We start from the raw sequence: 26,590 nt of genomic DNA on the forward strand, positions 1-26,590 counted from the left end.
TCATCATGACTAATTATGATGATTGTCCTCAGCTATTTCCTTTCAGAATGAAATGCAAACAAAAGCCTCTCCGGCAGAAACAACTGAAGGTTAAGTTGGCAATGTTGCGACTGCTGATCCTTACTGCTGTATAAGCACAGTTTTTTTTTCTCAGATCTGCATCTCTAATACCAAGTCTTCATTTTTAAAGGCTGCTTGCTTTTAAAACTTTTATTATTTAAATAATTCTCCAAATGAAAGAACAATTTTGTGGCAACATAAATAAAGCAGCCATGTGTGTCTGGTATTATTGACCACCACTATAACTTAAATATTATTCATGAAGCTTAAAAAGTATGCAAGCTTGTTTCCACAATGTTCCGCTCGTTAAAACAATTAAAAAGGTAGTTGCGACTTTTTAAAAATCACACAATATGGAAATCTTTTTTTGCATTTATGAGTTTGTATCTCGCAAATTCTGACAGATTTTCTTGAAATTCTGAAAAAAAAAAAAAAAAAATAGATAAACGATATAAGATATAAACGCATTTGTATTAATTCACACTTCTTGCAATTGCAAGAAAAAAGTGAGAATTACTTTTTTTTTATTCCGTAGCAGAAACAAATAAACAATAAAAAACAAAAAATTACAAGATGTAAACTCTATATTCTACATTTTGAGTTTGTATCTTGCAATTCTGACTTTTTTTCTTGCAGTTCTATGTTTATGTCTCACAATTCAGATTTTTTTCTCGCAATTCTGAGAATTGCAAGATATAAAAGTCAGAACTGTGATATACAAGAAAAGCCACAATTACCTTTTTTTATTATTTTATTCTGCGGCAGAAACAGGCTTTGATCAATAGGAGAGCATTAACTTCAGATTAACACTTTTGAAAGTGAAAAAACATGCATTAACATGCTTTTAATGGTGCAGTATGTCAGGAACTCGTGTGAATGCGTTAAGCGAGACAGCCGTGTGTTTGTGCTGTGTTCAGGTCCAGCTTGGCAGCCGTTTTGACCCAGATTGCTGGAATATCCCATTTCCAGCAGACAGCCAGGCTGCGAGGGTGAACCGCTGGAATGCTTTTCAGACCACACGCCTACTTCACTCGTAACCCCTGCAGTCAAAGACAGCCAGCATTCAACAACACTGTCAAATTTCACTAGTCGTTAACTAATATGGGGTTTAATTGCTGATGCTGATATTATATCTAGACAACAGTGTGCCAATAAATACATCAACTTTAATATGGAAAATCAGGAAAAATGTATGGAATGTAAACGCTTGTTTTCACAATTGTATCCACTTTTTAAAATCAACTTAATCCTTTACTTGCTTCCTTTCTTGTTTCATTGTCCCTAAGCCGTTCATTCAATAGTATTTGTGCACTGCACTCATTACACTACTGTTTAAAAGTTTGTGCTCAGTATCATTTTTTTTAAAAATTAGAAATTAATGATTTTATTAGAAAGGATGCATTCAATTAATCAAAAGTGATTAAAGACATTTAGAATGTTACAAAAGATCTCTATTTCTCTACAAATTACTCTATTCGTTTTAACTTTATATTAATTTTTTCAACTTTTGTATTACCGCATGGTTTTCACAAACACATTAAGCAGCGCAGCTGTTTTCAATGTTGATAATAATGAATGTTTCTTGAGCAGCTAATCAGCATATTAGAATGATTTCTGAAGGATCATGTGACACTGAAGACTGGAGTGATGATGCTGAAAATTCAGCTTTGCATCACAGGAATGTGTTACATTTTAACATATAGTTATTTTAAAAAAAGGTTATTTTAAATTGCAATAATATTTCACAATATTACTCATTTTACTGTATTTTTGATCAAATAAATGCAGACATGGTGAGCATAAGAGACAGCTTTAAAAACAACAAAAAAAAACATCACAAATCTGAACATTGGTGTATAACAAAAATAAATCCCCATTAAAATATCCAACAGTATTTTTCTCACCGAAACCCAATTTCTCAAAACATCCTCTGGTCCAGCTCAAAGCATTGCATAACACAAACACATGATAGCTATTTTAAACCCTGGCAACAAGACAAATCCAAAAGTGCATGTTTTTCAGTGGTTTTAGATGGTTTTGGAGCGGCAATGGTGTCATGTGCAAGATGCATGTGCACCGAGTCGTAGAAATGCCCTTTCAATGAACACTAGTTTCACTTTTATTTGAAATTCAAATGTAACTTTTTACTGGATACAAGCAGCGTCCTGCTCTCTAATGTCTGTTTTTCCAACTGCCTTTGACTGTGAAAGCACTTGTTCTGAACATGTCAGTATCTGTAAATACCGCTGATGACACAACACTTAACTGAACTTAAGTTGAACTTGATCCAAACTAGCCAAAACAACAGCAGATAAGCACACTCTTAATATGAATCTCTCAGCGCTGGACTTCACGGGAACATTCCAAACATGTTACTAGTCTGCATCCACACCCAGAGGTGCGTGATTCAAATGATCTGCAGTGGTCCAAAACAGAGACATGAACATTAAGTGATACCCACAACCAAATAATTCTACAGCATTTCTCAGAAAATCCAGCTACAGGTTATTCAAAAATATTTAACTACAGTCAAGCTACTGATTTGAAAATGAGTTGGCTACAAGACAAGCTACAAACAAAAGTGTGTTACTAATGCTTGAGGTCTCCCTTATTTGACCCGTCCGTTTCTGAGTCTCTACAAACCAGCTGATGGGTTGATTCAGGGGTTGTTTGATTAGGAAAAGTCTGAAAATGTGTACCGTTGGTGTGCCTCCAGGAACAGGGTTGGGAACACTGCATTAGTGTGTTTAGTTGGATCACGAATGCCTACAAACAATTTGCCTAAATGTAGATGCAGCTGTAATTAATTTGCATTTAAATGCATTACATCACCATTCAAAGCATGCGAATGTGCTCACTCTTAAAGGGATAGTTCACCAAAAAATGAACTCTGTCATCATTCACTCACCCTCGTATCATTCCAAACCAATAATTTTCATTCATCTTTGAAGCACAAATTAAGATTTTTAATGAAACCTGAGAGATTTCTGATCCTCCACTGAAAGTGCATTCGCCCAAAACTTTCTTCATTCAAAAAGGTCATAAAGGCATTGTAAAAGTAATCCATATGAATCAAGCTATTTAATCTAAGTCTTCTGAAGTGAAAGATCACTTTTTTATGATTTATATAGTTTACAGAGTTAATTTAGGTTTTTATTCACATGTAAACATTGATCAACGCACATACATCGAGCACATCAAATAAATTAAACGACAGCTCAAATGTGCTTGTTTGACGTGAGAACCAGTGAGGTTTGTTCTTCCATGTAATGCAAGTATGGTTGAGCTTCTGTTTACTGTTTTACAACAGAAATCTCTCAGGTTTCATTAAAATATCTTCCTTTGTGTTTTGAAGATGAACAAAAGTTTGGAAATACAAGATGGTGAGTAAATGATGACAGAATTATCATTTTTGGGTGAACTGTCACAACTAACACAAGCCTTCCGCAGACCATTCAGGCATTTGTGATACGTGGCGTGTGATTTATGTGTGCTTGTGTCACCTGATCATCTTCACTGTCTGAAGCCTCCATGCTCAAGGAACTCTGGGTCAAATCCACCGACTGCAACGATAAAGAGACATGTTACAATCATCTCCTGTTTGAATGTTTGACATAAAACATGTTTTCCTTAATAAATGACTCCCAAATTACCTTACCAATTACAAGAAAATATGATATATACACTATATTGCCAAAAGTATTGGGTCACCCCCTTCTAATGAACAAGTTTGACTACTTTAGTAATTTCCATGAGAACAAATCTTAATGTTTAAGCATATAATGATATTCTAGGGAATTGTGTGCTTCTAATTTTATAGCAACAGTTTGGACAGGACCCTTTTCTATTCTAACATGACGATGCCTCTGTGTATAAGGCAAGGTTCAAAAAGAAATGATTGATTTAGTCAGTGTGGAAGAACTTGACTGGTGTGACTTTAAATGCAGACCTTGAGCCAAAAACTCACCAATGACTTGTACATATGGGTAGAGTCATTTTAGACACTTCCAAAACTGTTGCAACAAGGAAGGAAATACAATTTTTAAATACATGAATTATGTTTCCATCTTTGCTGCCACAGTTTTGGAAGTGCCTTTTTCTGTTCTAAAGAAGGGGGTGTCCCAATACGTTTGTCCATATAGTGTATGTACAAGTCATTGGTGTTCGGTAAAGAGTTTTTGGCTCAAGATCTGTATTTAAAGTCACACCAGAGGTGTTCAGCTTGGATTAGGGCTTGGCTTTCTGCAGACCAGTCAAGTTCTTCCACACTGACTAAATCAATCATTTCTTTTTGAACCTTGTCTTATACACAGAGGCATCGTCATGTTAGAATAGAAAATTCCCTAGAATATCATTATATGCTTAAACATTAAGATTTTTGTACTAATGGAAATTACTAAAGTAGTCAAACCTGTTCATTAGAAGGGGTGACCCAATACTTTTGGCAATATAGTGTATCACAATCACATTCTCACCTGAAATACATTTTCACTTGTTTGATAGTCTGGACTACAATCTCAAAACTCACTCTCACTATATGAGATTTTCTAAATTAAAGAGCAGCTTTGGTCTCGCTGTGCTCAAGTTCAGGGAAGGTGAGGACAGGGACTGTGTACATCTCTGAAGAGATTTGAGGGGAGGCAGGTACAGTGAGGGGAACGGCATGGCGACTAATCTTGTTAGAGAACTCAGCAGGGAGCTTCCTGTCTTTTCAATCATGCCCTGTGATGTCTGAGTCTCTTACACGCTTTTCACAGAGCCAAAAATACCCAGGCATGCAGAGCACATTCATCACAGTGTGTCTGATTACTTGACTTTGTATATGGTTATATTTAGTGATGACAGCACAACGTGATAATAAGATAACGGCTTCAAAATGTATATGTGAAAAATGATATTTTAGTGTATATGGGCATATATAACGTTTCGGTTCCCATTGAGTTCCATTGTATGATCAAAAATATAATGGAAGTCAAGATATTTTTCAAAATATCGTCTTTTGTGTTTCACAGAGGATAGAAAGTCATTCAGGTTTGGAATGACACGAGGGTGAGTAAATGATGATAGGATTTTTATTGTTGGGTGTCGTCACTTAAAGGGATGTTTCACCCAAACATAAAAATTCTGGAAGCAAGTAAAGGCCTTAAGAAATAATCATCAGGAATCAAAATGTCCTTCATCTTTTCATAGAAAAAAGCTATACACTATATTGCCAAAAGTATTGGGTCACCCCTTCTAATGAACAAGTTTGACTACTTTAGTAATTTCCATGAGAACAAATCTTAATGTTTAAGCATATAATGATATTCTAGGAATTGTGTGCTTCTAATTTTATAGCAACAGTTTGGACAGGACCCTTTTCTATTCTAACATGACGATGCCTCTGTGTATAAGGCAAGGTTCAAAAAGAAATGATTGATTTAGTCAGTGTGGAAGAACTTGACTGGTGTGACTTTAAATGCAGACCTTGAGCCAAAAACTCACCAATGACTTGTACATATGGGTAGAGTCATTTAGACACTTCAAAACTGTTGCAACAAGGAAGGAAATACAATTTTTAAATACATGAATTATGTTTCCATCTTTGCTGCCACAGTTTTGGAAGTGCCTTTTTCTGTTCTAAAGAAGGGGGTGTCCCAATACGTTTGTCCATATAGTGTATGTACAAGTCATTGGTGTTTGGTAAAGAGTTTTTGGCTCAAGATCTGTATTTAAAGTCACACCAGAGGTGTTCAGCTTGGATTAGGGCTTGGCTTTCTGCAGACCAGTCAAGTTCTTCCACACTGACTAAATCAATCATTTCTTTTTGAACCTTGTCTTATACACAGAGGCATCGTCATGTTAGAATAGAAAATTCCCTAGAATATCATTATATGCTTAAACATTAAGATTTTTGTACTAATGGAAATTACTAAAGTAGTCAAACCTGTTCATTAGAAGGGGTGACCCAATACTTTTGGCAATATAGTGTATCACAATCACATTCTCACCTGAAATACATTTTCACTTGTTTGATAGTCTGGACTACAATCTCAAAACTCACTCTCACTATATGAGATTTTCTAAATTAAAGAGCAGCTTTGGTCTCGCTGTGCTCAAGTTCAGGGAAGGTGAGGACAGGGACTGTGTACATCTCTGAAGAGATTTGAGGGGAGGCAGGTACAGTGAGGGGAACGGCATGGCGACTAATCTTGTTAGAGAACTCAGCAGGGAGCTTCCTGTCTTTTCAATCATGCCCTGTGATGTCTGAGTCTCTTACACGCTTTTCACAGAGCCAAAAATACCCAGGCATGCAGAGCACATTCATCACAGTGTGTCTGATTACTTGACTTTGTATATGGTTATATTTAGTGATGACAGCACAACGTGATAATAAGATAACGGCTTCAAAATGTATATGTGAAAAATGATATTTTAGTGTATATGGGCATATATAACGTTTCGGTTCCCATTGAGTTCCATTGTATGATCAAAAATATAATGGAAGTCAAGATATTTTTCAAAATATCGTCTTTTGTGTTTCACAGAGGATAGAAAGTCATTCAGGTTTGGAATGACACGAGGGTGAGTAAATGATGATAGGATTTTTATTTTTGGGTGTCGTCACTTAAAGGGATGTTTCACCCAAACATAAAAATTCTGGAAGCAAGTAAAGGCCTTAAGAAATAATCATCAGGAATCAAAATGTCCTTCATCTTTTCATAGAAAAAAAGCTCTACACTATGAAAACATACTTTCAAAACTCTCAACTTCCTTCCCAGGGAATATTTATCGAAACCAGTCAGTCACAGTAAGCTAATAAGAAGCAAGTAGGATAGATATTTTTATTTCAAAACGGCCTTACAACTAATGGTAAGAGTAAAACGTGTCAAAGGCTGTCAAACCTAGTGCTGATTCTGTTTGTGTGTAGCACCTACAGCTCTGCAGATATTTCTGAAGCATCTCAACATTAGACACAAATGACTGAAGTTTATTTTTAAAAAGGTTTCTGATCATTTCAGTCTGATTTTAAAAGTTTGTGTGACACATTTCAGTGGTTTGTGAATTTTACAGATCAAAGCTATATCAGTGCCATAGAAATCCATGAGACTAAACTGATGTGAATGATAAGTGAGGTGAGGTGTACCGTGTGAGGAGCTGTGGCCAGCACAGTGTGGAGGCTGGAATACTCCGGGGGGCTGCAGGGAAGACCATCATCTTCAGAAAGAGCCCCTGCGTCCTCTCCTTTCCTCCCGCAAAGGAGTGATGGCGGAGAGCCCAGACGAATCGCCTGCTTCAGCTGCAGCTACAGAAACGTGAACTATCAATAACTGTTCAAACAGATTAATCACACTCTACTACTACCTACTATATTGTACATTAATGTATTGACATGAGACACTGCCGTTTACAAGTTTGAGCTCAGTATGATTTTTTTCTTTTTTTGAAAAGAACATAATACTTTTATTTTGCAAGGATGCATTAAATTGTAAAAAAAATACAGTAAAGTTAAATTTACAAAAGATTTATATTTCAAATAAATGTTCTTTTGAAAAAAAGAACAAAAGTTAATGATTTCCATAAAACTATTCATATTTAGAAATCAAAATAAAGAAAATGGATGACAATCAGAAATAATAAGAAATGTCTGTTTTCAGTAGTAAATCTTGAGGATCAAATTAGCATATTAGAATGACTTCTGAAGGATCAAGTGACACTGAAGACTGGAGTAATGATGCAGAAAATTCAGCTTAATCACAGGAATAAATTGCATTTTCAAATATACTACGATACAAAACAGTTATTTTTAAATTGTAATAATATTGCACAGTATTGATATTTTTTTAACTGTATTTTTGATCAAATAAATGCAGCCTTGGTGAGCATAAGAGACTTTTTTTCAAAAACAGAAATTTTATGGTAGTGTAAGATGATAGAATTGTCATTTTTTAGTTAAATATCCTTTATAAAAAAGGAAAATATCCAGTCCATGCTTTTTAGACACCTCTAAAAAATTCATTCTGCTTTCTGTCAGCTATTTTTAGATGATCTGCTTCTTTCAGTGGCTGAAAGTGGGTGATTCCTCTCTTAATGGACTGGTAACTTTCATTGCTGAGCTGCTCTCATGTCTGGCTTTGTGACAAAGTGCCTATCCGGTATGTCTACGGCTAACACGCTAACCGCATCAAGATAGCTACGCTAAGTAGCATTTAATCAATGCCAAGACACAAGTGAGACAAACGTATTTGTGAAAGTAGGCCATTGTGGGCATCCGCTGGCGACTTTAAATACTGATACTCACATAAATTAATTTAAGGTTTATAAACTTACTGAACATCACATACACATTTGTTTAAGGTAATTGATTTAGTTCACCCTTGTTTTGTGTTTATTCTGTCTATCAGTGACATTGACAATGATCCCTGCTGTCTAGATTGTGCTGATGGCAAAATGTCAAGACTGAAAATCTCAGGCTCTGTGTCCTGAGGCTTAGACCTGCTAATTTTATACCAAAGTCCAGTGCCTTCACTAATACTCATTAAAGAAAGAGGACAGGAAAGAAAACATACTTATACACTCCATCTGAGCACATGGATGTCACTTTCCATAAAAATGGCACAAAACTGAGCCAGAAAGACTTTTTTTTTTTTTTACATAGCCAAGTTAACTTTGCTGCTAAATTGTTTACAGTTTATGTATGTATGTATTTATTTTTAACAGTGTGGGGTTTTGGAATTTGGGGCATTTAGAATAACTGAATAAAAAGTTATTATTATTTGATATTAAGTAACACTAACTTGAACATGTCTGACAATTGAATGATAATAAAAAAACTTGGGCATAAAGTACAATTAATATACTGTATGAATTAGTGCTGTCAAATGATTAATCGTGATTAATCGCATCCAAAATAAAAAATTTTGTTTACATAGTATGTGTGTGTCTACTGTGTATGTTTATTATGTAAATATTTAAATACACACATGCATGTATATTTAAGAAAATTATGTTACGTTTAAAAAAAAACAACAAAAAACTCTAACATTGAAGATAAACCTCTCTCATGCTATTTGTAACTAAGAATGAAGATACATTTTTCTCATGTTATTTGTATGTGAAGTTTTTTTTTTTCTAAATTTTTGCTATGTCACACCATAGGACACAGTCCAATTTTTATTTGTCAACTACCCATATACAACCAGAATTCTGGACATTTTTTAAATTTGAATAAAATGAAAACTAAAAGAATTTAAAATCACATGAGCCAATATTTTATTCACAATAGAACATAGATAACATAAATGTTTAAACTGAGAAATTTTACAATGTTATACACAAAATGAGCTCATATCAAATTTGATGCCTGCTACAGGTCTCAAAATAGTTGGGGCGGGGGCATGTTTACCATGGTGTAGCATCTCCTCTTCTTTTCAAAACAGTTTGAAGACGTCTGGGCATCGAGGTTATGAGTTTGGTGTTGGAATTTGGTCCCATTCTTGCCTGATATAGGTTTCCAGCTGCTGAGTTCGTGGATGTCTTTGACGTATTTTTCGTTTAATGATGCACAAAATGTTCTCTATAGGTGAAAGATCTGGACTGCAGGCAGGTTTGATTTCCAACAAGATTGTCAAATTTGTCTGACCATAGAACACTTTTCCACTTTGAAACAGTCCATTTTAAATGAGCCTTGGCCCACAGGGCCATGTTCACATATGGCTTCCTTTCTGCATGATAGAGCTTTAGTTGGCATCTGCAGATGGCACGGCGGATTGTGTTTACCGACAGTGGTTTCTGGAAGTATTCCTGGGCCCATTTAGTAATGTCAATGATAGAATCATGCCGATGAGTGATGCAGTGTCATCTGAGGGCCTGAAGACCACGGCCATCCAACAAAGGTCTTCGGCCTTGTCCCTTACGCACAGAGATTTCTCCAGTTTCTCTGAAACTTTTGATGATGTTATGCACTGTAGATGATGAGATTTGCAAAGCCTTTGCAATTTGACGTTGAGGGACGTTTTTTTTAAAAAAGTATTCCAGAATTTTTTCTTTCACAGATTGGAGAGCCTCTGCCCATCTTTACTTCTGAGAGACTCTGCCTCTCTAAGACATCCCTTTTATGTTACAGACCTGCTGTCAATTAACTTAATTAGTTGCTAGATGTTCTCCCAGCTGAATCTTTTAAAAATTTCTTGCTTTTCCAGCCCTTTGTTGCCCCTGTGCCAACTTTTTTGAGACCTGTGGCAGGCATCAAATTTGAAATGAGCTCATTTAGTGGATAAAAGTGTAAAGTTTCTCAGTTTAAATGTGTTATCCATGTTCTATTCTAAATAAAATATTGGCTCATGTGATTTGAAAGTGTTTTAGTTTTCATTTTATTCAAATTTAAAAAACGTCCCATGATTTCCGGAATTCGGGTTGTACATAATAAATAAACGATTAAACATTTGACAGCACTAATATGAATAAATCATAACAGACTGGAATACCTGTAGAGATTTCACTTTCCCATGAATGCTGTCTTGGGATTCCCCCAGACCCTCATTAGTCTCTGATGAGGGTGAATCAGACACGAAGACACTATCATGTGACATGGCTTTGTTTCCCATGTTGATCTTAGATCTTTGAATGAAGGACAGAAAAGTTTGTGTGTCATAAATAATTGGTAAAGTGCAATACTGGCATATGAGAAAATGGGGAAAAAAGATGAAAATAGATATACAAGTAAAAATGCAGTATAGTAATAAAAATCGAAGTGATTTTAACTGTATTCCCTCACCCGCAGTCATTGCCGCTGTTGGCGTGGCTGATGGTTGGCTCTGAGGTGTTGACGTCGTCACTCGATTGACTGGCCTTTAAACCACTTTCACTTGATGGTGCAGGACTTTCCTTCCTCTTTTTCTTCACAAAAAAATTCTTGAATGTCTGGAATTTGGACTTCTTTTTCCCTGGATTAAGAACACAACATAAACATATTTAAATGAGTACCACTTGTGAAGGCATCTCATAGGAGAATCTTGAATTCTGAAAGGCTTGCATAAATCAAACATTGAACATTTGCTTACAATTAGTCAGTGTTCACTTATCTAAACAAAATAAGTTCAACTGGCAGACAATCATGTTTGCAGGCCCTCAAGTCTTAGAAATTATATATACAGCATGTTTAAACAATCACGTTGTAGATTATGACGCAAATACCACTTGCATTGGGGTCAAGATGGTAAATTGAGGAGTCCTACTGACCGTGGTAAAGTACATCTGACAGCGAATTGCTTTGGACTGTATAATACTATAATAAATGTGTTTATATAATAACTATTTAACAAAATGTCATTGTAGAGCCATAAATATTCCCTCCTGGGTGCTTATGTAAGACTAATTTATCTTTAGTTGCCAATAAAGTACTAATTGCATTAGTGAAATGACTGTAGAATTGATCCACTGTTACTTTCGTTTTAAAAACTCATTTGTTAACCCAATTGTCACAGTTCACAAGGAAGCACGGAGACGAGGAATTCACAAAACGAGAGTCTTTAATATCCAACAGGGTGACATAGAGCACAGGCAAGGAAGACATTCAAGAACCGACAAACACTAACTGAAAGGACTGGGGCTTATGAACACAGGACAAGTGAACAGGTCCATAATCCTGACACCAATGAGGTTTAATACTGAATAATTTCACACAACAATATTGTTGAACACACAACTGAGCCCCAATACCGCATTTAGTGTTAAATCAAGTGGTTTCTTAGTTAATCAATGATGCAGTTCACTGGAATACAATGAAATGTTTGTTTTCATCATATAGATGTCTCTATGTATAGCGGCCAACAGAAACAGTGTGTATTTTTCATGCATCATGACATGTGACTATGACATCACCTGCTGTGCATAGCTTAAGCCGACGGTCGGCCGTCGGGCAGTTTTTGTTCGTCGGCCGACTAAGTTTTCTCAGTGTGTTCCACGCCATCGGCTGAAGTTGGTCCTCGTCGACTTTTTTTCGGCCGATTTGACATGTTGAATCGGCGTCGGAGCTCGTCGGTCAGTCAGGCCATCTGATCATTCTGATTGGCTGTTCAGCTGGCGAACCAGTGCGCGAGAAAAGGCACAGAACGGACGTGCTACTTGACCATCGGTGTCGAGCGTCGGCTTGGTGTATCAGGGCAACTTTGGACCCAGACGCTGCCAACGTGAGCCGACCCCGCAGTCTGCTTTCGTCGGCACTAGTTTGTCGGCATCGGCTTGGTGTGTACCGGGCTTTAAGATGCAGTGTTGGGGATTTCAGCCGATTTTAACAATTAGATTACAAACTGATTTTATTCATCCCAAAGGTTAAGAGCCAGAAAGGCTTACAAAGCCAAAACAAACATTAAAAGGTCAATCTCCTTCTACTGAAAAAGCCAGTGGTCTTTAAACAAGTACAGCTGTGTGAACAATACTGGGATGATGACCTTTAATAGTACAGTCATTCTTTCTACTGAGAACAAACACAATGCAACTCAGTGATGGCTTGCACTTGCTGTGGGGAGATTTTTAAAAACAACACTAGCCAATTAGACTCTTTTAAACATCCTAGATCTGTTTATCCTGACAACCACTGACTCCAATCACAACTCCAATCCAACAGAATTTGAAAAACAATAGGATACTCTGAAGGCATCTTTACACAGCTGAGTTAAGGCTGCTCTGTGCCTGCTCAAAAAGCTGTGTAAAGAGAAAGATGTAATGCAGCATAAAAACCAGAATAAATTATTCCTGCTCTGACCCACCTCTGCCCCTAGTATAATAATGCAGTTAAAATTGGTGTGCCTCCTCTGAGCAGCATTAAACAGTCTGTTTAAAGAGACCTAAATGGCACTTCAGAAGCACTTCAAGACCTTTGCAGTTTCAATTTGTCATAAATGCAAAGTTCTCTCATGAAACTCTAGATGGCGCAGGCTGATGGGTCATTAATGGAAATTGATGATATTCACAGCGTTAAACTACTTGGCACAAGCTGATTGGTTCATATTGCATAAACAGCCAATGATCTTACTGCTGAGTTCCTCTGGAACCCTCCACCTTCCCCAGCTCCACCTGTATAGATCTGCTATGGGTTATTATACGCCATGTCTTAAATTCTCACAGCAGTGTATCGCCATATGCATTGACAGTAGCAAGTTCCTGTACTTGCTTTGCAGCAGCAGCAATAATCTACAACAACAGCAATAACCAACAGCAGCAGCAGCACAGTAGATCTATTTCGGCAAGACCATGGTAATCATATCCATTACCATGCAAACATTTTCCAAGAGTTGTCATGATAGAAATTACTTTTTATGTTTGCCACATTTTACTTTTTCACAGTGCATTCTCGAATTGACTTCTCAATGAAGGATACATGCGATTTGTCCAAAATAAGGTATTTTAGCTGTTACTGCCTACCTTTTGGAACAGTCTTTATGTTAGGTGATTTCTTAAAAATGCTGTCTAGATAGGCAGCTTGCTAGGTTTTGGAACAGAGCTAGTCTCACTCAACTCAACTCAATAAAAACTTTCTTTAGAATAAAATCATAGCTTTGGTGAGTGAATTTACTGCTCTCCATACAGTCTTTGAGGACTCGATTATGACTTTAGGCTTTGTGTATTGGTTTTCCCTTGCTGTCTGACATCCTGTCTCTCTCACTCTTGTCTTGAGGAGAGTCACATGATGTAGCTCTACTGGCAAAGCCAACAGTCTCCAGCTGGGGCCCGTCTAAAGGCAGTAAACAACACACAGAGAAAGAGGTCTCACTGTCTCTTATAAACCACTCAATGCTCGGTTATTTGATTACACAGTAAGGGATGCTAAATATTGCCTTCTAAGAACAGAGCCTCAGTATGTTTAAATGCGGCCACATTAAACACTAAGTGCCCCAGGAAAAAGGTTTGCATTGTTTACGCCGAGGTTTTATTTCAGGGATGTACAATAATAGTTTATGCTAGTATAATCACAACAAAAGTTACAATAAATCAACTTATCATTGTCAAAATAATTTAAAGGGGTCATTTGATGCTAATTTAATGACCATTATTTTGTGTATTTGGTGTAACAGAATATGTTGACATGATTTAATGTTAAAAAAACACGTTATTTTTCAAATACTGTACATTATTGTAGTTCCTCGATGTCCCGCCTCTCTCAAACGCGTCGTTTTCTACAAAGCCCCTCCTTCCAACAAGTGCAGTCTGCTCTGATTGGCCAACTGACCCAGTGCATTGTGATTGGCCGAACACCACAAGCACGCGTCGGGAATGTAACGTCCCTTACCATAATCGTGAGCTTCAGCTTTCAAGTTAGTTTTATCAGTTCAAGCCCAAGAGGGGAACAGAGTCACGTGACATACACAGTGAGGATGCTCGTATGTATTTGCAGAACACAAGCCGCGTTAAGATGATTTCTGACGGGCTGTACACTCCGCTGTGATGTGACCCTGTTCCCCTCTCACACACACACACAACGCGTTATGCGCAAAACTCCGCATTTAAACAGTCAATAGCAAATACTTGAACTAAGAACAAAACATACATAAGTGATTCAGAAGCGCCAGATTGTCATAGCAAATTCGGAATTGACCCTTTTTTTTTTTTTTTAAATTGCCTTCCTGCACACCCAGTCTTGTACTCTACTAGGTTCACGAAACTGTCGTCCATAAAATGCATTGCACAAATTCGAACATTTGGGTTGTGCTGTTCTGTTGTAAACAAATCTTAACCAATGATTCCTAATTGCATCTACTTTCGGAAGGCCAAATAAAAAGCTTTTGCTTTCGCATAGAAACACACAGCGTCTCCCTGACATGGCTGTATCAACACTACTGCGGTTACTGAAACCACGCCGCCTTTCTTTGCGTGCACATTTGGGCGGCATTATGCAGATATTTCCACATTTTGACGTAGACATGTGGGGGCGTGTTTGAATGAGCAGTTTTAGGGGGGCATGGACGAGTCTTAACTTTTATAAAGAATATCTCTTTGGGTTTGAGACTTTAGTCTTTGCAACTTTAGGGATCTCATCTATGCACGAACAGCTTGTAACACTCCAAAGAGAAAGGAAAACTTGAAATCGCATTATATGACCCCTTTAATAATATTCAAACTAGTATCAAATTAAAAATGAGCTTTTAATATATTATAATCAGGTCTTTTTCCCAGGGTCTGCACTGCATCTTTTCAACCCAGTATTTTGGAATCAATCTTTTAAGTGAACAATACAGTCCTGTTCACTTACCATGACTCATATTTTCCATTCAGGCCTCTCCCTTGTAGCAGAGAGACGTGATTGCTTTTTCTACCTTCAACCACAAACTGCAGCATGAGCAAACAGCCTTACAACACAAGCTTTAAAGGAGGATATTAATGGTTAGATGAACTTACTGAAGATATATGGACCTATTGAACGTGCTAACGCTTGAGTCTATGACTCAAAAGTTTATCAGCAATTATGAAAATACTTTTAAGGTGTGCTATAATGTAGAGTACAGAAAGGGTTACTGAATGGATCAGTCAATGAATCTGAATGAGCTTTTTTGTTAAATGATTCAGATGACTTAACTCACTTGCAAGAATCAATGTTCCAGCAATTAGCTTGTCACTGTGGATAAACAATTAAAAACATTCAAAGTGTAATATTAAATCTGCAATAATGTAGCCTACAGGAAGGGTTACTAAATGAAATTTACTGATTCAGAATATTTGAGTCAGTACTAAAAACTAGTCTATATTTTTGAATCAGCAATTCTGAAAATACTTTTAAAGTGTGTAATAATGCACCGTACAGCTAGGGTTACTGAATGAATCATTAAATGAATCTAAATGAGCTTTTTGGTAAAATGATTCAGATGATCTGAATCCGCACTAAAATCTAATTATATTTTTGAATCAGCAATAAAAAATACTTCTAAAGTATGTAATAATGTAGGCTAACAGAAGGGGTATTGAATTAATCATTGGATGAATCAGATTGAATGAAGTATCGGTTCAGGCACTGTTTAGGCAACAGTACCATTTTAAAAGTATCGATTTGGCACCGGTATCGAAAAAAACCCAAACGATACCCAACCCTAAATGTAACCATGGATCAATTATCATCATCCTGTGGTAAATCTGTACAAGATTAACACCTCCCAAACACACCCTAGCCACTTAGACTTAGATAGACCCGCAATCCGATAGAGGAGATTATCGGGGCTCTGCAAGCACCCTATTTTGTGAGGAAATGGCTAATCCACATCACCACGCAGGCCCGTCGTCTGCGCTGCAGGATCTGACTCGAGCAGTCTGGGCTTCCTTCTTCCCACACTAAACTGGAGAGAAAGGTCAAATGTCGGACAGCGGAAAGCATGCTCGTATGGGAGAGACAAATGTTGGCTTTGTCTGTGTGCTACATAACTTCCTGTCAGTGAGACCTAGCATCGTGTGTCTCTTCATTGAGTTCAGAGTGTCCTAATACTTCACGTCTGATCTCTATGTGAGGAAAAATGCATGACAGAGTGAGATGGATGTTCTCGTTGTTCACATGGATGCTAAAACACTGAATGGGACTTGAACGTTACCTGAACACTCTTCTGCTGCTTCTGATGGTTCAGTAGCGACTGTGACGTCTGGAGATTCTGAGGCCATGATGTCACAATCACTGTTGAGAAAAAAAAAAAAAAAAAAAAAAAGTTTGTCAGATAGAGAATTCCAGAGCAGTTATTCAGAAAAACAAGAAAAAAAAAAAATAATTCACAAAACCTCATATTTAAGACAAATTTAAAACTGAGGTACATCTTTAAATGATGAATTAGCAATTATTTGTAGTTGTGAGCTAATTTTTTTCATTTTCATGCAGTTCCAAACCAATGTGGCCTTCTTTCTTTTGTGTAAAGGTGCAGTCACAGTTTACCATTACTCTGTGAAACTTCGCAACCAAACTCCAGTAATTCTAATAGGAACCTAGAAAGCTGCTTGGTTCAAAAGTTCGACTTCGGTGTGAGCAGTGCTTTACACATCGCTATTGACAATAAACAATGGACTTTTTTCTACCAGTGAAATTTAGGCAAAATTAATGTGACCATACCTTAAAGGGATACTCCACCCCAAAATGAAAATTTTGTCATTAATCACTTACCCCCATGTCGTTCCAAACCCGTAAAAGCTTTGTTCGTCTTCGGAACACAATTTAAGATATTTTGGATGGCCCATTGACATTCATTGACTGCCAAGTAAATTACACTGTCAAGTAGGGGTGTGCAGCGGAGCCATTATTTGTATCTGTATCTGTGACAGTCTCAAAATTATTTGTATCTGTATCTGTATTCAGATAGAACCGGAAGTGGGCGTGGCTTAAACCGGAAGTTCGTCAAATTACATGAAAATACCATTTTAAATACAAATCTGTTCGATTCGTAGTTTTCATTTAACAAATATGCCTTGTATAACTAAAGAAAGTATTATTTTTTTATTAAAATTATAACTGAAAATATCTTCCATTTAAAACTTTATCAAAAAAGAAAAATAACTTTATTCTTCTTATTTTCCAGTGAAACTTTGTGTACAAATTTGACAAGAGACAAGCATCCATAATCTTAAATAAGAGCACTAGTAGAAAAAAAAGAAATAGAAATGGAAAGAAAGTGTTCAGTACTCATAGCAGAATGACGATAAAGCTCGCTTGAACTTTAAGTAACTTAGATCATGTGTTGCGGGAGTCTGTGAGTTTACGAGTTTTTTTTTATCAACCGAGTGCAACAAATAATTTGGACCCTCCAAAAGCCTTGATCAAACATCGCTTTTCTTCGTCTTGTATAATTAAATGTAATGCCATTCACGAAAAGGGCAAATGTAATTCGTTTTTACACTCATTCACTTTACACATCCAGGCCCATAGTCAGCTATGAGGTCCAGACCTCGTAAATGTTTCATGTTCAAAAATAAAATTTGAAAACCTTATGAAATTTGAAATTGAAATATGAAATTATTTAAAATCATGTCACTGAATAAATTCATGTGGCTGACTCGCAGCAGCTGCGAAACGCAGGAGTGAAGGAGCTTGGCGCAAGTGCAGGGATAGTTTATTGCTGAGGAGACCACATTCGTTAGACAAACGCAATGATCACCATGATATTATCTGTACGAAACTGTGTCAAACGCTATCAAAGCAATTATTATTGCACAAATCTTAACAACCGTAGACCTCACTAATGTAGTGTTGTTCCAACAAACATGTGATTGTGTCTGCCGAATATTATTTCTGTTATTCGGATAAATCCGTTATTCGTTTTGAAGCCATTATCCGTGCCTTTCCGAATAAGGTGTTCGGCTTCGGGCACATCCCTACTGTCAAGGCCCAAAAAAGTATGAAAGACATCGTCAAAATAGTCCATCTGCCATCACTGGTTCAACTGTAATTTCATGAAGCTACGAGAATACTTTTTGTATTTTTTGTAGAACAGCATACGCTGTTTGCGTCCAGCGTATACTCTCCAAAATGGCGCTACGGTGACGCGGAGGAGACGAATTGTTGAATCAAGTCATTATTTTTGTTTTCTTTGCGTACAAAAAGTATTCTCGTAGCTTCGTAAAATTACGGTTGAACCACTGATGGCAGATGGACTATTTTGACGATGTCTTTCATACTTTTCTGGGCCTTGACAGTGGAATTTACTTGTCAGTCAATGGAACAGTCACAAGCCTCCTGGTTTTCATCCAAAATTTCTTAAATTGTGTTCCGTAGATGAACAAAGCTTTTACGGGTTTGGAACGACATGGGGGTAAGTGATTAATGACAAATTTTGGTAACACTTTATTTTGATAGTCCACTTTAGACATTCTACTAACAGTAAGTAACTTTGTAACTACATGTCAACTAGCAGTCATTAGAGCATTAGTAGACTGTCTGCTTAATATCTTCTAACACTTTATTTTGATGGGTCCACAACATACAACATACTGACTATGAGAAACTTTGCAAGTATGTCAACTTATTCTACTAACCCTAAACCTACCCTAACAGTCTACTCAGAGTTAGTAGACATGTAGTTGCAAATTAGTGACAATTAGTTGACATGTAGTTGCAAAGTTACTTATAGTTAGTAGAATGTCTAAAGTGGACTATCAAAGTAAAGTGTAACTGATTATGAAATTACCTACTTTATTTTCTCTTTTGATTTATTCAGTTTTTTCTTTATTTGTATTCTTATATGCACCTCTGCTATTTCTGTTGTAATGAAAATAAATAAACATAAAAATATAATGTCAGTTTAATGTTGTACGCCTTTATTTTTAGTGTTTTTTTAAGGCATTTAAATTAGAATTTTAATCATTATTGGGCCGCCCCGGGAACTTTCAGATCCACTGCTATCCAATGTTTTCACCATAACATCACATCAATACACTAAGCATGTTCTCAGCTATTATTAAAAAACTTGGTAACACTTTAGAATAGGGAACACTTATTCATTATTAACTACGACTTTTCCCTCAATAAATTCCTTATTTGCTGCTTATTAATAGTTAGTAAGGTAGTTGTTAAGTTTAGGTATTGGGTAGGATTAGGGATGTAGAATAAGGTCATGTAGAATAAGGCATTAATATGTGCTTAATTACTACTAATAAATGGCTAATATTCTAGTAATATGCATGCTAATAAGCAACTAATTAAGAGACCCTAAAATAAAGTGTTACCAAAAACTTCAAGTAAATGAAATAATTAAAATAACAAATCTTTAATGAAAACAAAGACTGACCAGGTCTGTCTTCTACAGTATGCTTGTCAATATTGTCCTTCATGAGAGTGTGCCCACACCCTTGTCAGAGGGTTTGTAACACCCAAGGACGCACAGGAGGCGTTGGTGATAAGCCAATGCTGACTCACTTAAGATTACAGCACTGGAGCCGAGTCACTCCAGTGGATCCACCGTATCTGAAGTAGCAGACTTGCTGATACTAACAGCCCAAAACAGATTCCAGACCAGCTGAGGCCTCAGTATTTGTCCTGATGAGTGTCTACAGCCTAATCCTGGATCAGACTCTCCTCTGGAACAACTCCAGCTCTCAAGGAGGAAACTCTCAAACAGTATCTATGACAGACAACTGAAGCTCCAGGCCAGAGGAACGACCAAACAGGATGTGAAGGCAATTTGCAGTCTAGTCTGACATGCGTCAGATTGACAAGGATTATTCCAGTTTAAAAAGGGCAAGATATATGATTGTTTGACCGGTTCACTTCTCCGTTGATGGCAAGCAATTATTCCAATGATCTATGTAAAGTAATTTCCAAAGCCTGTCGTTTTAATTTTCTCCATAGAAGGGATTTGTTTTATATATTGCATGCAGCATAGTTTCAGTTTAATTAAAATCGACATGCAATGTCCTAAGCGAACTGTGACAAGTTATTGCACATGGGTTGTATAAGTATTACTTCTACATCCATTCATCCATGCAGCCAAAACATCTGGCATTCTGTCGTCACTCCCACCCTCATTTGCACCACTTCCTGTACTCTACTCATTCCACCATCCACTTCCTGTGAGAGTAACATTACTCAGGCAGGTTTCTTCTACATTCTTTCAACAACTTAACAATGGAGCAAAATGCCAAATATTTTCTACTCAAAACTCCACAGTGTTTGTGCCAGGTATTCGTGCCTCTATTTTGTGTTGTGATACTCTTCATATCAGAACATGAAATGTGTTTATCTTTTAAATGTAAGCAACAGGCCCTGTGACCATCGCAGCTAAATATAATTCTGATTCATATTCCCTGTTATGCTTCACAATTTTGCCAAACAAAGACAGTGGGACAGCTTGAGACGAGTTACAAGCCAAATGAACATTCAGTAGTGATAGACTGAGCTAATCAGCTAATCAGCTAATCCAAATAAACATTTAGAGATTTATCAGCATCAGGTAACTCTTTAGCTTAGGGACCAATTCTCACTATTACCTAGTTGCTTAGCATGCATATTGCTAGTATATTGTCTGTTTATTAGTATTTATAAAGCACATATTAATGCCTTAACAACTACCTTACTAACTAGTTATAAGCAGTAATTAGTAGTTTATTGAGGCAAGAGTCATGGTTAATAGGACCTTAAAAAACATTTTTTCATGTTTTGAACATTATATAAACATAACATTGCACTGACATTTTGTTTATTCAGAAGACAATCCAAAATAATACTCCTCCTCCTGTTTTGACAAACTATTCAAAGAGAATAATGTACTGAAGTACATCTAGAAGAGCAAAATTAGTAAAACTCAAGTCATCAGTGATTTCTATCTGGCTCACACCTTCAACATATCTGCCAAACATTGCTTAACAAAGCTTAACACAGAGCATCTGAGCCAAATATCATTCATATCCACATTCAACAGCAATACAAAAACAGGCTATTTCACAATTCAAGCACAAACAACATTTTCTTAGTCACTTTTCCTCTATTTAGTGACCAAACCCAAAGCCATGAGATGAGACGTGTACTGTTACTTTTCAAAGTGATTATTCTAAATGAATATAAGATGGACTAGCGGATGATAAAAACATATATAGCAAAGTAAAAACATGAGACACACACTACTGTTCAAAAGACTGTGTTTTTAAAGAAAGTAATAGTTTTATATGGTAAGAACGCATTAAACTGATTGGCAAATTATTTTAAAATGTTACAAAAAATTACTGAGCATCAAATCAGTATATTTAAATGATTTCTGAAGGATCATGTGCCACTCAAGACTGGAGTAATGATGCTGAAAATTCAGCTTTGCATCACAGGAATAAATTACAATTTAAAATATATTCAAATATAAGATTGTTATTTGAAATGCCAAAGCTTCCCAGAAACCATCCAAAGCACCCTAGAAACCACAGAGCGACACACTAAAACTAGTCAAAACACCTTAGCAATCCGCATAGCAACACCTCGTTCTGCAGAGGCAAGCACTCCTCACATTTCCTTCCTTGCAGTTTATACAAGAAGCCCATTCAACAGACTGAGACCGTTCTTGTTTGAGCTTAACTGCGTTACATCACATGAGACCAGATAACAACAGTCAACTAATGAGAAACAATCCTCCTTACCATTCCATGCAAGTACTATCTGTCCTCCACTGCTTAACAGAGACCAGACTTGCAGTTTCTTACACTGTAAAAAGTGATAAGTTGACTTAACTTAAAAAATTAAAGGAAACCCGTTGCCTTAAAATTATTAAGTAAATAATTTTTAAAAAATAAGTTAAGTGAATTTAAGTTCACTTAATTTTTTTTATTTTTTATTTTTTATTATTATTTACTTAATTTTAAAGGCAACAGGTTTCCTAATTTTTTTTTTTTATTTTTTTTTTTAAGTAAATATTTTTTTTAAAATAAGTTAAGTGAATTGTCAAGTTCACTTAACTTTTTTTATTTTTTATTATTATTTACTTAATTTTAAGGCAACGGGTTTCCTAAATTTTTTTAAGTTAAGTCAACTTATCACTTTTTACAGTGTACACACTGCCGCTAAACGTGTTGTGTAGATTTGTTCCAGTGGTTAGAGGGGCTGGTGTGACAGAGCACATGGATGACCCATACTCGATGTCATCAGATAGCGCTCATTCATTTCCTCTGTCTATCTCAGGGGAAGTGCATATAAAGTCTGCTTCAGAGATTCACAGACGAGTGATTCACAGATAGCTTATGTCGGCATATGAAAGAACGAGACAAGAAAAACCACAGATACAAAGAACAGTCACGGCTAAAGCATAAACACATACCACAAAGCACTAATCATGATTCAAGAGGATATTCAAAGGAATAATAAATACATGCACTCATACATAGGGTCATTTTGTCCAGTTATTGCCTAAGGGTGCGATTATGAAAGTGATGTGACACTATTATGATCACTTGTGCAATATCTCTGCAATGTCTTTGATCCATTTGGGTGTTTAGATGATTGTTTCAGGCAGTTCTTTCACTTATTTTTGCCACAAAGGACTGTAATTTTGTTTGAGAAAGTACAATAGCACTTTATTGTTATTTTTTCAAGTTCCAGAAACTCTTTGACCCTTTCAGGTCAGCATTGTGTGGCCTGTGTCAAACACTAGATGAAGGACCACCTGGGATTGTTCACACAGCTGGTCTTGTGTCCACACCTCTCCTTCACAGACAGTTTCAGGTCACAAAGAAAACAACTTCCCTTACAACAAAGTACTGTGGCAGTACCATGGTAGTCATACTTTGGTAGAGAATTATTACTATACTGTGTTTAAATTGATATTTACATAAGGGTCTGCAAAAATTTTAATTTTATTCTCTGAAGACGTAAACATACTGCATTATCAAAAGAGTTTAGCCACTCTTTCGATATTTTACAACTAAATGAACAGGCAAGTCCATCTGCTAAAGGTGAAAGTATGTAATTCTTTGATTTTTAAACACTTTCTCCATTCTAGTACAGAGTCAACTGTAAGTGAGCCGTCTGTAGGTTCATTCCCCTGAAAAGTGTAAACACATTTGCTATCAAAACATTGCTTTGTTTGTTTGAGCATCTCGACCAGCAGCAACACTGACTCAACCAATAGCGTGAGTCTGGGGCGGGATTATCTGTTTGTCTGACCAATGGTTGAATCGTCATGTGTTGAGAAAACCTGCATACGGTCATCATAATCGCATACTGTCTCAGTAGCTACTACATTTGAATTTGAATTTACTTTGTGACCATTAAAAAAAAAAGTATGTTCTATATAGTATGAATGAAATTCGGACGTACTATGTCCGCCATGTTGTTTCTATTACGAGACCAACCAGTGTCAGTTGCGTCGCTTCACTGCCCTTCACAACTCCTCTCCTGTGGCCTCATGGGATAGTAAAGTGTCCATCAAATCCACACTTCAGAATCCCAGTGGAAGTATAAGGTTTTCGCCTACTGTTTATCAAATACTATGAATCTGGACATAACATTTTTTTGGCATGCTGTTTTTTAGGGATGCACCCCAAGCCAGCTGAAAATCGATACAAATGTGTGACGATTCAAATCAGCTGAGATGTTAAACAAATCGCGATACAGTTGGGGGTGGGGGTTCATATGAATATCTCTCTGAGGTGAACACTGTCCTCAGAAAAGTTTAGATGGTATTTTCTTTTAATCTTGCCTCTGTGTAATGCATATTAAGAGAATTGGTCCCTAAACTAATATGCATATAAAGTAGTGTTAATAAAAAGTGCTGCTTTGTTTACAGCGGTAACCAAGGAAACGCTGTATCACTGCTGTTCCACAAGCGCCACCTGCTTCCAGAGAGCAAGTTTGCGTCAAAGTCCCTTAAAGACAAGTCATGTCACTCGGCGGCCATCTTTGAAACGCCTCTTGGGCATGCAAGTGCAGCTCCTATCTCTTTGAATGGGGAATCATCAAATTCTCCCAAACTGTTCACTAAGCTTACGATTAAATTTCGTATTTGAAAATCACCAATGAAATCTGACAACAACTGTGTCATAAATGTTGTTTCTTTTGCTCAAATAGCGTTAGAAAGTAAGCGTATTTCTCAAGCGAGATCAGCCAGTGTGCATGCGCAGTCCTAAGCGCACGTCTCAGAACGCTGACTGTTTCTATAGCAACCGGGACTTCTAACAGCAGCTGCAGTGACGCGCTGACTTTCCCGATTAGTGATTGGCTCTTTTGCTCAGAAGGCGGGGCTTCCAGCAATTGAGCGGCCATGTTAAGCGTTGCATTTTTCCCCATTGAAAACTAAATATTTATTTATTTGATTTTGTTTCCGAATTTCAGTTTAGTTTTGCTATTTAACATATTTCAATTTCACAAAGAAATGTGCAGCATTTTGTCCAAGCAATATAAAAGGGCACCTTTTCATTCATAAATCCTCTTAAATCTCTTTTTAAGAAAAAAAAAAAAAGTGTGTCATGAAATCAATATCATGAATCGTATTGCACCGTGAGATCAGTGAATCATTACATCCTTACTGTTTTTTGCATACAATATAGAAAGGAAGCATTCGATTTCAGACACAGTGAATCATTTTGCATTTATGTTTGGTGGCGCTAGTGACAGAAATTACACGCTTCATCTTTAATAATCTAAGCGTGCAAATTTTTACTTGAAAATTCTGTCATCATATAAGGTGGGGTCAGATTTACTGTTGTTCCCAGGCAAATCCAGTCATTTCAATAGGAGTCTACAAGATTAGGAAAATCATGCAAGATGATAATTTCCCTAAGCAGATTTTGCAAAAGGTTCAATATGGTCAGATCATTGCATTAAACAACAGAAAGCTGCTTGGTTTGAAAGTGATTTTGAAAGTTGATTTTTAGGATATAATGACTTTCATTTCAAGTTGCTCCTTATATTACACTAGTTTTACTTCTGAAAACTTGTAGTATATTTATTACATTTACTGCTCCTATAATACTTTCATGACTCCATTTTTGGAGCTCAACAGCATGGATCACCAGAAAAGCAAGTGGAAAGCATCTTATTTTGCCTTACAAGGATTAAAGAAAGTCATACTTGTTTGGAATGACATGAGGATGAGTAAATGATGACAGAATTTACATTTTATGTGAGCTCTTGCTTAACAGCGTATCAAGCAAACCAAACTGAGCGCTTTCCCAAGAGCCTCTTCTGACTAAAGAGCGTCATCTTATCATTACCCAGTGCGTGACTATGATAGCAGAGAGGTCGTTCAGAGCTCTACAGGGACTAACGGACTGACCTTGGACTGCCTCCAACGCCAGAGTTCTGTGATGACGTCCGACGTTTCATGTCTTAACTTTTGGACGTGAAGAGGAAGGGAGAAAGAAGAGAGAGAGAGAAAGAAAGAGCAAGAGTTAGTGAAGCGTTGAAGCAGAAGATATTAGCAAGCATGCTAGCAGTGTTAGCTTCAAACATTGTGTTTTTAGAAAAACAACCAAAAATTTAAAAAAAAGAAACAAAAGACTAATACATTTTTATGCATATGCAAAACTTGCTTTAAACAAAAGACTGCACAGTGTGATTTACATCAGCAGGTAAGGGTGGAGAATAATCACATTTTCTGAACTTTAATGAAATTAGTATAAAATAAGTGGAAAATTGTGAAATTTCGTGATGGGATACATCAATATTATCCCTGGCCTATAATGATAATCCAATTCCGCACTATTTTGAATAAATATAATAAAAAAAAAAATCTCCATTTGAATTTAGGCATCACAACATTTTAATGTTCAATATAATTTTTTTTTAATTTTGAGACTTGCTAAAGATTACATTAAATTAAATTATTAGTGTTAAGTGTTAGTTTGGAAAGTGAATTAATGGGAAATTAGTCTTCTTAAAGATTAGATTAAATTTAAGTTACACGACAGCAAAGGTAATATAAATCTAAATGCATGGAAAATGCACAATTAAATATATAATATCAACTTGTCAACTAATATAGCCCTAATTTTGTGCGCATATTATTTGCTATTACACTGTTCTATTAAACAATATAATTAAATGTTATCCTTTATTTATGTTGTCTACAAAAAAAAATAAATAAATCTATGCAAATATTGAGGAATAGAGTATATA

General features: G+C 36.4%; 1 protein-coding gene across 7 annotated transcripts in view; it reads right to left on the reverse strand.

Moving 5' to 3' along the window:
• The window catches only part of zgc:66433 (uncharacterized protein LOC321250 homolog), a 47,423-nt gene that overhangs the window by 9,308 nt on the left and 11,525 nt on the right, over nucleotides 1-26,590 (reverse strand). For 4 of the 7 annotated variants that reach the window (XM_058797306.1, XM_058797308.1, XM_058797307.1 and 1 more), the window contains 5 exons: nucleotides 16,614-16,693; nucleotides 10,817-10,985; nucleotides 10,527-10,659; nucleotides 7,187-7,345; nucleotides 3,564-3,623 (listed from right to left, as the gene is read on the reverse strand). In XM_058797306.1, the coding sequence (XP_058653289.1) occupies nucleotides 3,564-3,623; nucleotides 7,187-7,345; nucleotides 10,527-10,659; nucleotides 10,817-10,985; nucleotides 16,614-16,680 (588 nt within the window). In that variant the 5' untranslated portion in view covers nucleotides 16,681-16,693. Of the gene's footprint in view, nucleotides 1-3,563; nucleotides 3,624-7,186; nucleotides 7,346-10,526; nucleotides 10,660-10,816; nucleotides 10,986-16,613; nucleotides 16,694-22,119; nucleotides 22,143-25,748; nucleotides 25,806-26,590 lie in introns of those variants that run through there. The other 3 variants (XM_058797303.1, XM_058797302.1, XM_058797305.1) reach the window with 3 other exon arrangements.

This window comes from Onychostoma macrolepis, chromosome 14, assembly GCF_012432095.1.
Source record: "Onychostoma macrolepis isolate SWU-2019 chromosome 14, ASM1243209v1, whole genome shotgun sequence".
Classification (NCBI taxonomy): Eukaryota; Metazoa; Chordata; class Actinopteri; order Cypriniformes; family Cyprinidae; genus Onychostoma; species Onychostoma macrolepis.